The sequence below is a fragment of the Homalodisca vitripennis genome, chromosome 4, assembly GCF_021130785.1.
Source record: "Homalodisca vitripennis isolate AUS2020 chromosome 4, UT_GWSS_2.1, whole genome shotgun sequence".
Taxonomy (NCBI): domain Eukaryota; kingdom Metazoa; phylum Arthropoda; class Insecta; order Hemiptera; family Cicadellidae; genus Homalodisca; species Homalodisca vitripennis.
The window spans coordinates 72277735-72293124 of NC_060210.1; the positions used below are offsets into that span (position 1 = coordinate 72277735).

The 15390-nt window shown below is 32.1% G+C and overlaps 2 protein-coding genes across 2 annotated transcripts in view; one reads left to right on the forward strand and one right to left on the reverse strand.

Moving 5' to 3' along the window:
• Positions 1–2496, forward strand: part of LOC124359525 — a 57382-nt gene extending 54886 nt beyond the window's left edge. The window contains exons 26-27 of the mRNA XM_046812335.1: positions 1029–1255; positions 1444–2496. Coding sequence (XP_046668291.1) covers positions 1029–1255; positions 1444–2392 — 1176 coding nt within the window. The 3' untranslated portion in view covers positions 2393–2496. The remainder of the gene's footprint in view (positions 1–1028; positions 1256–1443) is intronic.
• Positions 2497–2960: 464 nt separating this feature from the next.
• LOC124359527 (cation-dependent mannose-6-phosphate receptor-like) overlaps positions 2961–15390 on the reverse strand; it is a 52192-nt gene continuing 39762 nt past the window's right edge. Inside the window, exons 4-6 of the mRNA XM_046812339.1 lie at positions 12693–12817; positions 8097–8223; positions 2961–7284 (exon numbers count right to left, since the gene is read on the reverse strand). Coding sequence (XP_046668295.1) covers positions 7177–7284; positions 8097–8223; positions 12693–12817 — 360 coding nt within the window. The 3' untranslated portion in view covers positions 2961–7176. The remainder of the gene's footprint in view (positions 7285–8096; positions 8224–12692; positions 12818–15390) is intronic.

Consider the following 15390-nt stretch of genomic DNA (forward strand, 5'->3'; position numbering starts at 1 on the left):
TCAAGAACTTGTACAAAGATTGTTCTTTTTTTCCTGGTGGAAAAGGAGGAAAATCCCTTCAGATTCTCTTTGAGTACCATTATTTTTGCTTTATATTCCTCTTAAAATGGTTCCAAAGAGTTATGTGGAGTCTCCACTAAAAAACCACCTCTTCCTCCACCTTCTCAAACTGAGTGGGAATGACTTATTTTGCATTACATCAGCTCAGCGAGGGGCACTAGCATCTATCTGCGTCTTTCTTGTCTTATTCTACTCCTCTCTCATTTTCCTTTTGATGATCTTCTGAATCATAGCAGATATCAAATGCCATTTCCTAGCACTTTCCAGCAGTCGCTACGATATTTCTAGGAGTTAATATTTCTACCACTGCTTCCATTTCTGCCCTCTCTGACAACCATCTACAAGAGATGAACATGGTGTTCTCTGCAGTATACTTCTCCTCACCACTGTATGTGCAGGCTGCATCATCACTTCTTCTACTCTGGAACAGGAAGCTACGAAAGCTTACTTGGCCACTGAGAAATTGAGTGAGGTGGAAATTGACCTTCCCTTTCTGCCATTATATCCACAGTCAAAAGTCTGGGATAAGCTTCCAGGTCCAGACTCATGCCTCCGCCACCCTCCATCTTTCTTGCCATTCACTTAGTATATCCCTCCTGACTTCAGTTACATCTCTCCCCTCTTGGACTGCCACCTCTCCTTTGCCAACAACTCAAGTGGTGGAACTCCCGCTATAACTCCTCAATTGAGACTGTTCAACTCACTACTCTCTGGACCTTTGTTCTTTGTAACTTATCTGTTTCCTCTCTTTCTTCATCTTTAGTGCACAGATCCATAAAGCACTATTGAATTTACTGTTGATGACAGAAGGCGCCGCATACTCCATTAGGTGTAATAACTTGATAACATTTTTTTGGAAGTTAATTTGTAATGTCTAATTAAGAAAGGATTAGTGTCTTTAAAAAACCATTCATAATATAGAATAATTTTAAAGTGTACAACTAAAATATATGACATGTTCTTTTTAGAAACTGTCGGTACCAGTGAAAGAAGAAGAAACTTTCAGTGAAGAATTCAATAAAATAATTGATTATTACTTTGGAGAGAATTTTGAAGAGCTTGCAGATGAACAAGAATCACTCATCCAAAGAAGTCCATGGCAATTTGATTTTGAATGGTCTGAGTTGTTAGAAAAGTACAATACTTTAAGAATGCTCTTTAATGACAGACGGCGAAAAAGAAGTAAAACTTTGAGGTATGTATATTTTATTAAACTCATATCAAATAACTGGTGTTTAAACCAAAATGTTTTCTTTTTACTATAACAACCAAAATAATTAATTATCAAAATAGGTAATAATCCGTATAGTGAAATATGACCTTATTTTGACAAGGAACAAATCTGTTAATTAGTATTTTCTAAACATGTAAATTTATTTTTAGATGGCTGAGAAAGAAACTTCGTGAAGAGCTTCTTAAAGAGGGAAGAAAAGTTCATATCAGAAAAAGTCATACAGCAAGGTATCAAAAAAGGAAAATTAAAAGAAGACAAGAACAACTAGAATGGTTAAAACAAACATATGGTGATGATTATAATGTGTATTGGGACACACACCATCCATGTCGTAGATTTGCGGATCGTAAATTCCGTTATCCTTCAGAGGAGGTCGATAGCCATTTCTTGGGTGAACTTTCAGAGCCTGATGTAGAGGATGAAGAAATACCTGAATTATTTACAGAAGGACGAGCAAAGAGTAGTTTGGAAATGATTACTGAAGCTGGAATAGAAAATATTCCGGAAGAAACTTTTGCTGCTGACTTAGATGCTACACTGATAACTCTTGAAAGTAGAAAATCGTTAGGTACAAAAAGTATACCATCTCTCCCAGATGTATCTTCAAAAGTAGACTTGTTGGAATCTTCTGAAATAAGAGATAGTATACGAACTGATCATTTTACATTCGATGAAACTCTATCACCTGCAATTGGATACCTAAAAGTTCCTGCAGGTCCACAGTCTCCACAAGATGATTCTGATGTGAGTATGATAATTGATGAGATAGATGATACTTTTACTGTAGATGATAATCAAATGCAAGAATTGGATTATATCCAACAACCAATTGGCACTAAAATTGAAACACTTCAAACAAAGAAAGTTGCATCCACTACCAAGAGGGAGTTTTCAGAAGGAATCCGAATTAAGGTGGAGGATTCAAGTTCAGAGGATGAAGATGACGATGATGACTTTGAAAGTAGAATGGGTGAGAGTTTCAAAATGGATGAAAGCAAACAAATTGAAGACATTGGTGATGAAGATGAGGAAGAAGTAGAACAAGATGAAGAGGAAGATGAAGAAGAAGGCCCTCACGATGAAAATGAAGAAAACTGACTTTTTTTGTATTTCAATAGGTTTATTCTATTTATTGGATATTGATATCAGTACCTTTAAAGTAAATATATTTAACTAAAAATACATTATATGAGTATTTTAAACGGTTTCATCAGGCCATGATGAAAAGCCTCTTGACTATTTTCTAAAAATATAATCAATATAACACTGCTACAATAGTACCAGTTTTTAAAAACAGTGATGCCCACAATACATCATGCTACTGTTCCATCTTACAATTGTCAGCACTTTTCAAGGTCCACAAACGTATTGCATATAACCAATTGGCTTCATATTTTGAAAATAAGCTTATTTAAAAAGGAAAAACACAGTTTTTTAAGTCAGTAATTTCAGCAGCAACCAATTTTATTCAGTTAATTATTAAAAATGTTGACAAAAACATAGTTGCAGCAATGTTCCCTGATCAGAGCAGAGCATTTGATAATGTTTTTTACTCCAAATTGCTACACATTTTGGAAAACTGAGCAATAGTAGACAGACAACTACTTACTTGTTTACAATCTTATTTGACAAACCTTATACAAAATGTACACAAAATATCAATCAATCAATCAATCAATAATTCTTTATTCATTAGTTGTACAATACAGTACATCGAATAGTGTCATACATTACTTATATATATAAAAGTACTAAACATTACTTATATAGTACATAAATAGTAGAATATGAGGGTAAACAAATATCCTGACATTACAAATCTTCTTGAAACTGAGGGCAATATAGATAAACTAGAATTCTTTGATATTTATGATTTAGTTGAAAAAACCTCCCCCAAAAAGTTGTAATTAACTTCCAAAAGATACAAGTTATGCAAAATAAATCATGTTCCCAAATTTAAGAGATGACTACAAGCTGGATAAAACTAACAGTGCTAAGTATTTGGGATTGATTAGACTTCGACTGGACAGGTCACACTAATAACGTTTTATCTAAAGTTTCATCTGTGTTATTTGTTTTGAGAAGAATGTCAAAGATGGTTAATTTAAAAAACTGAAACCCATACATTTTGCAGTCGTTCATTCCTATATTAACGTTGAAATATGCATAATAGACAAGGGCAGATTCATCCAAATTTTAAATTTTCCAAAGCAGGCTGTATGGATTATGCTAAATTTAAGGTGGAAAGGATATGTAAAATTTGCTTTTTCATAGCTTAATATTTGTTCTAACAATTAGACTCAATATTGATGCTGTAATATTACCTATTAAAGCATAGTTGCAAATTTAAGATACAACATTATAATATTAGGAATTTCAGTAATAGATTACAATACCACCATAGTCTAGAATTTCATATAAAAAGTCCACATATATTGATTGGTTTAACATTTCTACAAACATTATGTCACATCATATAACTCATAAAAATCATTAAAATTTTAGAAAAAAATATAAGGCTACCTGATTGAACAAACACTCTATTTGGTGGTAAAATTCTTTGGCTCAGAAAATGTAATTTTAATCTAACCTCTGGCATAATAGTAAACAATGTTATAATGTCAACAGTCTGTGTTTAATCCTGTAAATTTAGTATGACAGAATTCTTTTAGCTATATTTTTATGCTATTCACGTTTATTATGTACACAAATGCAAGATATTTATGGTTACAAAGAAATCATTTCAACAACTAATTTATTAAAAACACATCATAGTTTTGGCAGACAAAATTTAATACAAAATATTTAATATTTGTTCACAAATTTTTCATAATTAATTAAGTAGTATCACAGGTAATTGAAGCATAAATTAACAAACTGAAAGAGAGCAAGAATTCAACTTATAAAATCTTTATGAAGTATAGACAACAAAGCATTATTTCATAATATTAAATTAATATATTTCTAAAGAAATATTACACATATTTAAGAGATACATGTATTGCATATTAACCCCTTAAGCGTTCTTGGCATATATACATCTGTAGCCGAGAAGTGAGAAAGTGCTGAAGACCTATATATATAAAATTCTCATGTTTTTCTGGTTCAAACCAAAGATTGTATCGTCATACTTGATATATGAGGTGTCTCATTGTCTTTTGGCTACTGGACAAATCTAAGATTCCTGCCATGCATTATTTCCTACCACCCTCCTCATTCTGATACTGTGTTGTAAACAAACATGTGATTGACCATAAATTGAATTAATTTATTATCTGCCGGTATCATCCCAAAAATATTTCTGTTTATCACTGTAATCTTTCTTTCTCAAATACTTCTAAACTTTGATAAAATCTTAAAAACGTAGCTTTGGAATTATTTTTTGTATTATATTGTATATTTTTGCACTCCACCATAATACTATTGTATTTTATTGATGTGATTTGATGACATAATTACTATCTAATAATCAATAATCTTAACAAAATAATATTTTACCTCATTTTTGTGTTTTACAAAAAAGTTTGATCCCCTCCCCTCCATGAAGGCCCCTCCCCTTCAAAAACACTGTCTTAATTCTTGCCAGAAAAGCAATTTTTTTAAAAAAATATTCAAACTTTCCAAAATTACCACCTCCCCTAATCATCATACCCACCATTCCCCTCAAAACCTGTAAATATTAAATTTTACAATTTTAAAATTGTTGTATAATTTGTACAGTGGTTCTAACATAAATTAAAATTGTTATGATTTAAATTGTCTAGTCCATTACAATATCTGGGACCAAAAAAACACACCCAGCGCAGGGTAGAGATCTGAGATAAGAAAGTACTTAAGGGGTTAAATAAAACAAATAAATTTTTATATGTAATGACAAATTTGATAACTTACTCTTACTCCCATGGTCAACACTATTCCCAAGATGGGATTTAGCTACACTAACAAATGCTCTCCATCTTCTTATATCCTCTGCTTCCTCTCACTTAAATGTCTACCATGGCCTCACCCTACCTTCTGCATGCAAATATTTAGCAGCCTTCTTCCTTCTATCTTTCTAAGTACAATTTCTTTTAGAAACTAGCCTTGTTCTCTCATTGTTACATGTGCTACCAAATCATTGTGTCTGTACAGATGTCTTATTTCTTCTTAGTGTTTAATCCTCCAATCACCACTTTTCTTTGTTTGTCTTAGATCTTTCTTAGTACACCTTTTTTAAAGACAATGAGCTATATTTCTTCTTTTTTTTCATTACCCATATATCTGCACTGTATAATAACAGTGGACATATTGTGTGTTATATTTATCTTTGAACTAAGGATCCTGTTCCATAAATGCACAGATAAAGTTTACTTGCTAGATTTAATCTATTCTTGATTTAAATTTTTTTATTAATTATATTTGATTTATTACTCCCAGATATTTAAATTAATCAAAGTGTTCAAAATTGTAACCTTCTATAGTGATACATTTGCAAGTGGTTGATCTTGTCTTAGTCAATATGTTACGTTTATGTTTTAAAGTTATTCTCTAGAACTATCAGAGAGTGAGATTAAGTAAAGAGATACATGAGAGTTGAACTACCACTTATTTTGTCTCAGACACTCTACATAAACAATTAGATTTAGGTTCATAAAAAGATACAAGTACAAATGTGTATCAACCAAAAAGAATTACTTATTCTTATTTATATGACATTTCACACTATAGTAAAGTGAAATGATTATTATATTGTGTCAGCTTTACACTGCCAACTAAATTAGAAATGAATCACGAGGTAAATGTTGACCTGGCTGGAACTATAATTGTAGGCTATTGTAAACTGTCTAGCAACCTTCCTGGGAGTTCCAATAATACAGTACTGTGAGTAAGTTCACCAATGGGTTTGTTCACATGAGCACAACGAAAACTGTGCATTTACCAAGGTTTGTATACTAAATAAGCGAACTAACCCAATATGGCAGCTATCAAGCTATGCAGACAGCCAAATTGGTTCACATAAACCTGAGAGGCCAATGACTGCCAAGATTGTTGAGTCAATGGACCATCACAATTTTGTAATTGTATTTATGTTTGCTATTTCCAATTGTTGATATAAAAAGACAACACTACTGAGCACTATCAATCAATATCTTTATTTGTGCCATGTACAACTCAGTGGAACATGTCAAATGATAAATTGCTTACATCAATTAAATTGATTGAATTAATACAACTTTGAATTAAATATTGAATAATGTATAATTTGGTTACTTCTTAGAAATTTGTTTCCAAATTTTCACCAAAACATTTCATACTAATTTTTCTGTGTTAATTTTATCATATCAACAACCAGGAAATACAAGCAAGAAGAGATTATAATAGTCTACACAACTCAACAGTCTCACGTTTGCTGACAGATCATTGGCTGTCAGATGTATATGCATTATGTATGCATTATCCTGCATATGTATTATGCAGGTCTTAACAAGCAACCAATAGTCCTGGTCCTCAGTCCTAAAAAAATTAAACATTTAATAAAGCAAGTGTTGAAAAACTAAATTTAAAAAAGTTGATTGTACAATAATTGTGCATTTATTAACTCCAGACATTTTAATTATTGACTTCTATACAATTTTTTGCAAACAGTTTTGTTTATAATACTATTATCTTTTAAGTATTACATAAGTAAATACGATAAGCAAAACCACATAAGATTTTTAAAACTTATTTGCATGAGAATAAACTTATACACTTTACAATACATTGTTGATTGATTAAAATAAATTATATTACTGTAAAGGCTTTACAACAAAGCTTACAATACATCGATAGTGGTGGATTTTATAATTTCTTTGGTAGTTTTAAAAGGAACATTACTTAACATAAATTGAATTAAAATTAACCTAAGGGTGAAGTAATGGTTCATCTGCTGGATCGTTGAAGTTGCTTGTAATTCTGTTCCAAGGCTCTTCTCTACCATTTCCCTTGCGACATACAAAATTACATCCATCCTAGAAACAGAAAAACTTATTAAAATTCACATTTATAAAACGAAATCAAACTGTATTTCCAGTATAAATTGGTGAAAATACACAAATTGGACTGTAAGTTATTGTAAATTCAGTAAAAATTAATCAAATTAAAAAGTTTAATCAGGTAAAAAAGCAACACACTAACAAATGATTACTGTGGATGATTAAAACTAAATTTTAATCACACACAAATTGACCTACTGAAAGTTATCCAAGCCTATCATTGAAAATAATGAGTTTTGAATAAAGCTTCCTAAAACTTCTTTAATGTTACCAGTCTCTTATTTTCCAAAACTCCGTACCACATAAATTCATAAAGTGTGAGTCCAACATAAAGATATTATTATATAACCTTAGTTACATACAATCAGTATCAGTATATAGGACACTCCATTTCAATAGAATAGCATCCTGTTGAAAGTATTTAATAGATGTGAGGGATGGTTCTAGATAAAAAAAACATCTAGACTAACATAACTAAATCATGAGAATTACATAAAATAACAAAAGTTAGATCAGTGATACCAATATTAAAATACATTATAGTTATTTACTGAAAAGTGGTTTTATAATTTATTAATCACATGTTGTATAATTTATCATCGTCCAACCATTCATAAGACAAAAGTTTTGATATTTGAGATTATATCTCCAATCAGAATTTTGTGTTCAGTTCCAGTTTTTCATAAACTACTTCTTCCTAATTGCTTTAAATTAAAATGAAATTATGAACTTGCAAAGGAAAAAGGTGATAAAGAAGTAGTATTTATTGTAAAATAAATTATACAAACCGCTTGCAAATTGCCTAAATCACGCCAGAAGTAATAGTGTGGAATCTGTTCAATGCCTTGAGCCCCTGTCATAATTCTTCGATATGCTACACCAACAATCAGGTACATCATCCCACCAGTCAGCAACCTGCAACATCACAGAAGTAACAAACCAATATGTTCAGATTAGTGGAAATTGATAATTGTAGCTAAAAATTTTCCCCTTCCATACTTATTAATAATTCTGAAAAATGTTGTGTCCATGAAAGACAAAACATTATGAGGCTGTTTCGCAATGGTGGTTGCATGTCATGATTAACCGAACCTATGAGAGAACTAACTGAAATTTAGCTGCCCTTTGACATTTTGGTCCCCAACACAACAGAGTTCTTTCTTGTATCAAAGGGAACATGTGTTCTAAGTTTAAAGTTTCTGGGACCTTTCTATCAAGAGTTATTGCACAGACAGATGGACAAACGGTACACCTGCAATGAGGTACAAAATCCAACAGTCAGCAATCTGTAATATCACAAAAGTAATAATGAATAATGTGCTCAATGTCATGTGCCTCTTTTATAATTTGTTCATATCGCACATTGACTATGAGGTACATATCATTAAGGTACATCCATAACAGTATGGATGGTATGGTAAATCCACAATAAGGTACAAAATCCAACAGTCAGCAATCTGTAATATCACAGAAGTAATAATGAGGAATCTTCTCAATACGTCTGATGTAATTCGTTGATATGGTACATCCACAATGAGATACATCATCCCAGCAATTTGCAACCATAACATAAGTAATAATGACTAACTTGCTTAAATCCTTGTTCACCTGCCATAATTCCGTAAATATGTTACACCCACAATCAGGTAGATCATCTCAACAGTTAGTGATCTAAACCATCACAAATTGTATAACACACAAATAGTAATCAGTACTATTTATTTAACACCTGATATGAAATTATCTTTCTACTCTTTTACGTCAAAAGTGTGTTAGTTGAACTCACCAATTGATTCAAACCCAGTTAGACTTTAACCTGATCTACATATTTATTACAGTTATTTAACTCCATAAAAGTTGAATTGTTGAATTTAATTTTGTTTTTTGTATGTTCCCAGCTTTAGTCTCAGTAGATACCAAGTTCTTTTTAACCCTGGATTTGACAGTTTAAATTCCTAAAATGTCAGGCACTATTTTTCTAGTCATGCAAACTTTCATTGAAACCTATGTAGAATTAATTAATAAATTAATAAATATAGGTTTTTGTTTTTCGTTATAAGTGATAAAAACGAAAAGTAGAACAAAAATATCCAAAAGTACACATTGGATCCTTATAGAAAGCCTTATAAAAATATAAATATTTTTTTAATTGCTTTAAAAATATAAAAAAGGTTTTTATGCAAAACATCAGAAAATTCCTTTCTCCAAACTTTGAAAATTGTTTTTCGTAAATAGTAAAATGTTGTGTTTTTACAAAAACTGACATATTTACATTCTAACATTTTTAGATATTTTCTGTATGCTTATTATATTTTGAGACATTTTCTATGTTGAACCTTTATGCTCATAAAGGTTCTGAAAATAAAAATATATTTTTTTGTTTTTTTTTATACTGCCTAATAATAATTGTCAAAGTTCACCTGAATTATTTACTAGGTCAAGCATAGTGTTAAAAAATAATGAAACCATCAGTATTGTAATCTAGGCGTAGGCCTAGGTATAACGATTTTTATATCACAATTTAGCCTACAGACTTGTGAATGTCACTGAAGTATTGTACAATAAATGAATCACAAGTAAACCATTGATCAATATATAGTTTATACGTACAAGCTTAGAATTCATAAATAAAAGTTTAGAATACAGAATGAGTAATGCTGGTATATCAATGTGACTGCTATAGTCCTCTCGATACTATAAAGTTTGATCACAAAATAAACACTTATAATTTACTTATTCCATGAAGATATCTATACCACTTGATGGCAAATTTCACAAGGAAAAGTTTGATGTAATTTGATACTAAGACAACTTTAACAATATTATGACAAACAACAATAATAGCGAATAGTGAAACTAGTCGTCTAACATTACAGAAATGTCACAAACAATGGTTGCATTGAAGGTTTTTCTTTGCAACATGTATCAACGAACAGATGTTTGAAGCAGATGATCTTGTTAAGAAATAAATTCTGAACACTGTGATGCAGCCAAACTCAGTCCTAAACGAAATTTCTCACGGCATAAGGAAAAAGTCCCCTTTTTTCATGCACTTCGAGAGAGAGAGCGCGAAGAGACACAGCAAACCAAAATTTGTTTTACAAATCTATAATTTTGGTGCATACTTATTGCGCATTATTATTCAATAAACTATACATCAAATTAATCAGTGAAACATGATGATTAATTTGGTATAATATTTGTCCTACTTAAGTTTTATTTTCGATATTAAAAATGTGATTAAATAGATGACTGCAAAATCGACTTAGTGACTGGTTGTTCAACACTGGAGAAACATTTTTTAGTCACTAGTCACTAGTCGTCTAACAGATGGTGGGTTAAATAATTGACATTACCATGATTTAAAATCCTTTGCTTTTTCGCTTACTACATTTTTCACCAGAAACTTGTCACAAATGGTAGTAGAATGCAACATAAACTTAGCATACTGCTTTACTGCGTAATTCCTGTCAGTTTTTTCATTTCCTTCAACATTTTCTTTCCGGTTTTCATATTCTTCATTCTTTACACGGGACTTCTTAATTCTTTCACACTTACAGTATACTCAACTTGCTTCTGCCCTTTTTTACATTTTAATCATGTAGAATTATTCCTGTCACTTTAACTAGAACTCATTGTTAATTGTAAACATACTTTTACAATGACAAATAACAAAATAAACACAACAGCAAAATTAGTAACAACTGTTAGAATTAGAGTTAAAATAGAGTAAGAATAAACAATGCTGTCACCTGCTACACACTAAATGTCATTTGAAAAACTATAAAATTATAAATCATTATGTGTATTGGATCTATCCAGCATTAACCAACAATGTAATTTGTCTAACTCAATTTTGGGCAAAAATGGACATGATGTGTTTTTCAAATGACCGACTTAATTTCTTTAAAAGTCAAAGCCTGCTTAAAATCCTAGATACATTTGAACATAGTGCTCTCCTTTCATCTCTCCTGTCTTTAGTACAGTTTTGGGCTTGTTAGAATAATCAAAGGAAAAATTAAATCACAGGATCATTCAGCAGTCTTATACAACGTGTATCAAAATGAATGACCTGATTTTAAAACTCAATATCTATTGCTAAAAATGTACTACAAAAATAATATTTATTGCAAAATACTCACAAAATCTTAAAGTTTTAGGCATGTTATTACAAATGTTCTATATGTCCACCAGCAGCAGCACGACGATAGCTAAATTCCTCATAAACCTTACACAACGTATCTGCATTCACAGACCTTATTGCGACAGTTATTCTGTTCTTTAGTTCTTCGATGTCATGAGTTAGAGGGGGAACAAACACTTTTTCCTTCACATATCCCCACAAGAAAAAGTCGCATGGGGTCAAGTCTGGTGATCTTGGAGGCCAAGAATGAAGGGCATTGTCTCGAGGTCCCGTGCACCTTATCCAGCGGTGGGGCAGAGTGTTGTTGAGAAGCTGCCGAACATTGTTGTGCCAGTACAGGTTTGTACAGCAAACGACGTCTTAACACTCACCAGACAGTCATGTGAGGCATACCCAGTTGTCTGCTTGCACGGCGAGTAGACGTTCGTGGACTGCGCTCATACGTTTGCCGAACTGTTTCCACCATTTCGTCAGAAGTGCGAGGTCGGCCTTAACTTTTACCTTTGCACAAGCACCCTTTCTCTTCAAATTGGCGATACCATCGACGAATGTTTTTAGGTGAAGGCGGATCAATGCCGAAATGACGACGAAAAGCACACTGGACCGAAACAACTGACTCATCCTTGGCAAACTGCAACACACAAAACGTGTTTTGTTGAGCGGACGCCACTTTACTTCAGACTGACTGGAAACGAAGAAGACGCACTGACCGACATCTAGCGGCGATTTTATGAAACTTTAGGCCACGCCATTCCAAATACACAGCTTTCCTTGCCCGCACGCCTTATGTTTCGTAATTATTACCGTACAAAATCAGGTCATTCTTTTTGATACACCCGGTACTTTGGGAACCTTATTTTACAATCATCACTTGTAAGTTTGTGACTCACGCCTTGAATGCTTTGGGGAATTAATATCAAGATTAGTTATATGAATTTCTCTAGGTGGAATATAATTCCCAATAAAACTGTTGGAATAGGTCAAGTGTTTTGTCTACTCTCCAACATGGGAAAGATGGATGAGTCAAGAAGATTCAGTTTGTGAGAACCCTGTCTATCGTTCCTTGCCTATACTCTTTTCAAACATTTTCTTTCTTGTTTCTGTTTATGTTGTTGCTAAAGTTAAAAGAAAATGTTGATACTTTCCCTCTTACTTTGTCATCTGCTTTTGGTAATAGTTATTAAATACATTTAATAAATGCAATGTTTACCAAAACATTTAAATAGAACTGTTTACTCACAAAACACAGAAGACAGAACCTTTACTTAATCCATGAGGAGTGTTTGAGCAGACAACAGGAGTCTTGAGTGTAAACGTCACCTGACAATCCCCGACAGCATCATCATCATCCAGTGCGAATAATACCTGAAAATAACAAGTACATTATACAAATAAAACATAAAATTAGACACTATAATTTCCTCAAGAAATGTAGTGTTTACAGTCAAATATATACGGTTATTGTCAAAATCAAAATTAATGTGGTGGGAATCAATTAAATTTAAAACATACTCAATAAATAGTTTGCCATGAGGTTTTAGTACAAAAACCACTTTTAATTTATAAATTGAAAAAATAAGGGAGGAAAAGAACATGAAATCCTGGTATTAAATGATTTTTTTAATAGTTCAGCTTATACAAATAAAACTACTAACATTCCAAAATCTCATTTCTTATCAATTAGCCACTTTCCTCCTTGGAATAGACTGCTCATAAGGAGCCAGTGGAGAAAATATTTTTCCAGTTTGCCCTCCAATAAAAAATGTTTTTAAAGCTCATTTATTTGGCCCAACAGCCTCTAAAGTTTATTAGATAAAAAATCATCTTTTTATAAATATTTTACATACAAATTTTTAGTTTTTACTCTTTTCTACAGCATTTATGTTATTTACATGTGAAATATATCAACAAATAATAAAAACATTTCCTAAAAACATTTGAAAAATTATAGGCATAACATTAGCAAATAATTGTATTTTATAATTAATATTAAATGCACCAAAAACAATAAGCATTAAACTTTTAATATTTCAGCAAGGTCACGGACCTTGGTAGTAGCTTTTCCCATGGTAGCGGCTTGCCATCTCCTATTTTTTGCACTCATTAACATATGGCAACCCTAAGTAATGTCCACATTACATAATTCTGTCCAAAATAAGAGAATCTGGGAAAGTTTTACATTTTTTGTTTCAAGTTTATTATCGATGATGGATAATTTGAAATGATAAAAGGATTTGGTACATTTACTATAAATATCTATTATAACAATATAATACAAGAATAGAAATGTTCTATTTTTGTAACATATAATAATGTCACATGTTCAAACTCGTATTATAACTGTGAAATTGCCCAATATATATTCCAGGTACATGTATCTTTTACTGATCGAGATTAACACTCATCAGAACATTCCTGAGAACTTCCAAGATACTTCAAATTCTTAATTCATTAAAGTAGATGTAAGACAATTTTTATTTACAAAAAATTAAACAGCTAAAAACTATGAGTCAGTCATATAGAAAAGTAAAGCACCTGAGTAGTTCCAATATCCCATACAGCCAATGCCTATATCACATATTCTGCCATTTGTTTCAAAGTTCCATAGTTTTACTGTTGCCAAAGTTGGTTTTATTGATATTTACAATGAATGTGTAAATACAAAATCCCACAGACTGTGATATTCAATAATTTATTTGTATTAATATGACAAACATGTAAAACCTGCTTAAATTCATTTGAATGTGTTTCAGTGTACGGTTGGAATGTTATAAGTGAAATAAAAAGTACTTCAATATAACTATAGTAATCGAAATCGTGAGTTTAAACTGACATTAAAGTAATTATTGCGCCTTTATCTCAGCGACTATCACGTAAACGTAACCCGCAAAACAGATAGTATTTTTCTTTAAAGGGTAGTATTTGGGTTCTGTACACACAACTAAATTCCTCCAACTGTACTACTCATAGGCACAATATGGAACTGGTACCAGAACACATCCATACAACCTGAAAATTCTTTAGACCTTTATTCCTACCTTTCAAGCATATTAGATAAGACTTTTAACTATAAATGTTATTAACCTAATTTGTTAATCCAACTGTTCCTGCAATGAATGTGTCACCTTTATAATACAATAGCAGTTACTTGTGGCTTCGCACAAGATTTCATAGGTTTTGCACCTGTATAAGCACTTCTGGTTCGAGTGAATTATATTTCCGACACCAATGATGAGTTTGCCTTCTTCCCACGATCTAGAAAATATGTTAAAAAGTGTATATTTATGGTCATTGTACTTTACTCTAGTCTTAGTATTGTTTTGTTCCGTAGCATTTTCTTTCCTCTTACCTGAAATACGAGGGTCGTCCACAAAGTAACCTCCGTTTTGAAATAAAAAATAAACCAGTTGAGATACAAAAAGTTTATTATATAAATGTTAAAACTACAGCTTTTCTCTACTTTTCTACATATTCACCGTACAAATTCAAGCACTTATCATATCTTTTAACAGTTTTTGAAATTCCGTCTTTAAAAAAATCTGCTGTCTGAGAACGTAGCCAACCTGTCACAGCGTTTTGAAGCTCTTCATCACTCGCAAACCTCTGAGATGCAAGCCACCGCTTCATGTACGGGAAAAGATGGAAATCACTGGGAGCCAAGTCCGGGCTGTAGAGGGGGGTGGTCAAAAACGTCCCATTTGAACTTTTCCAAAAGTTCTGTTGTTCTTTGAGCTGTATGAGTGCAGGCGTTGTCATGAACAAACACAACACCAGATGTCAGAAGACCACAACGCTTGTTTTGAATCGCTCGTCGTAGCCGTTTTAAGGGTTCACAGTAAGCTGCAGCTGTAATGGTCGTACCACGCTCCATAAATTCAACGAGCAAGATGCCCTTAGCATCCCAAAAAACTGTAGCCATCAATTTTCTCGCTGAAAAA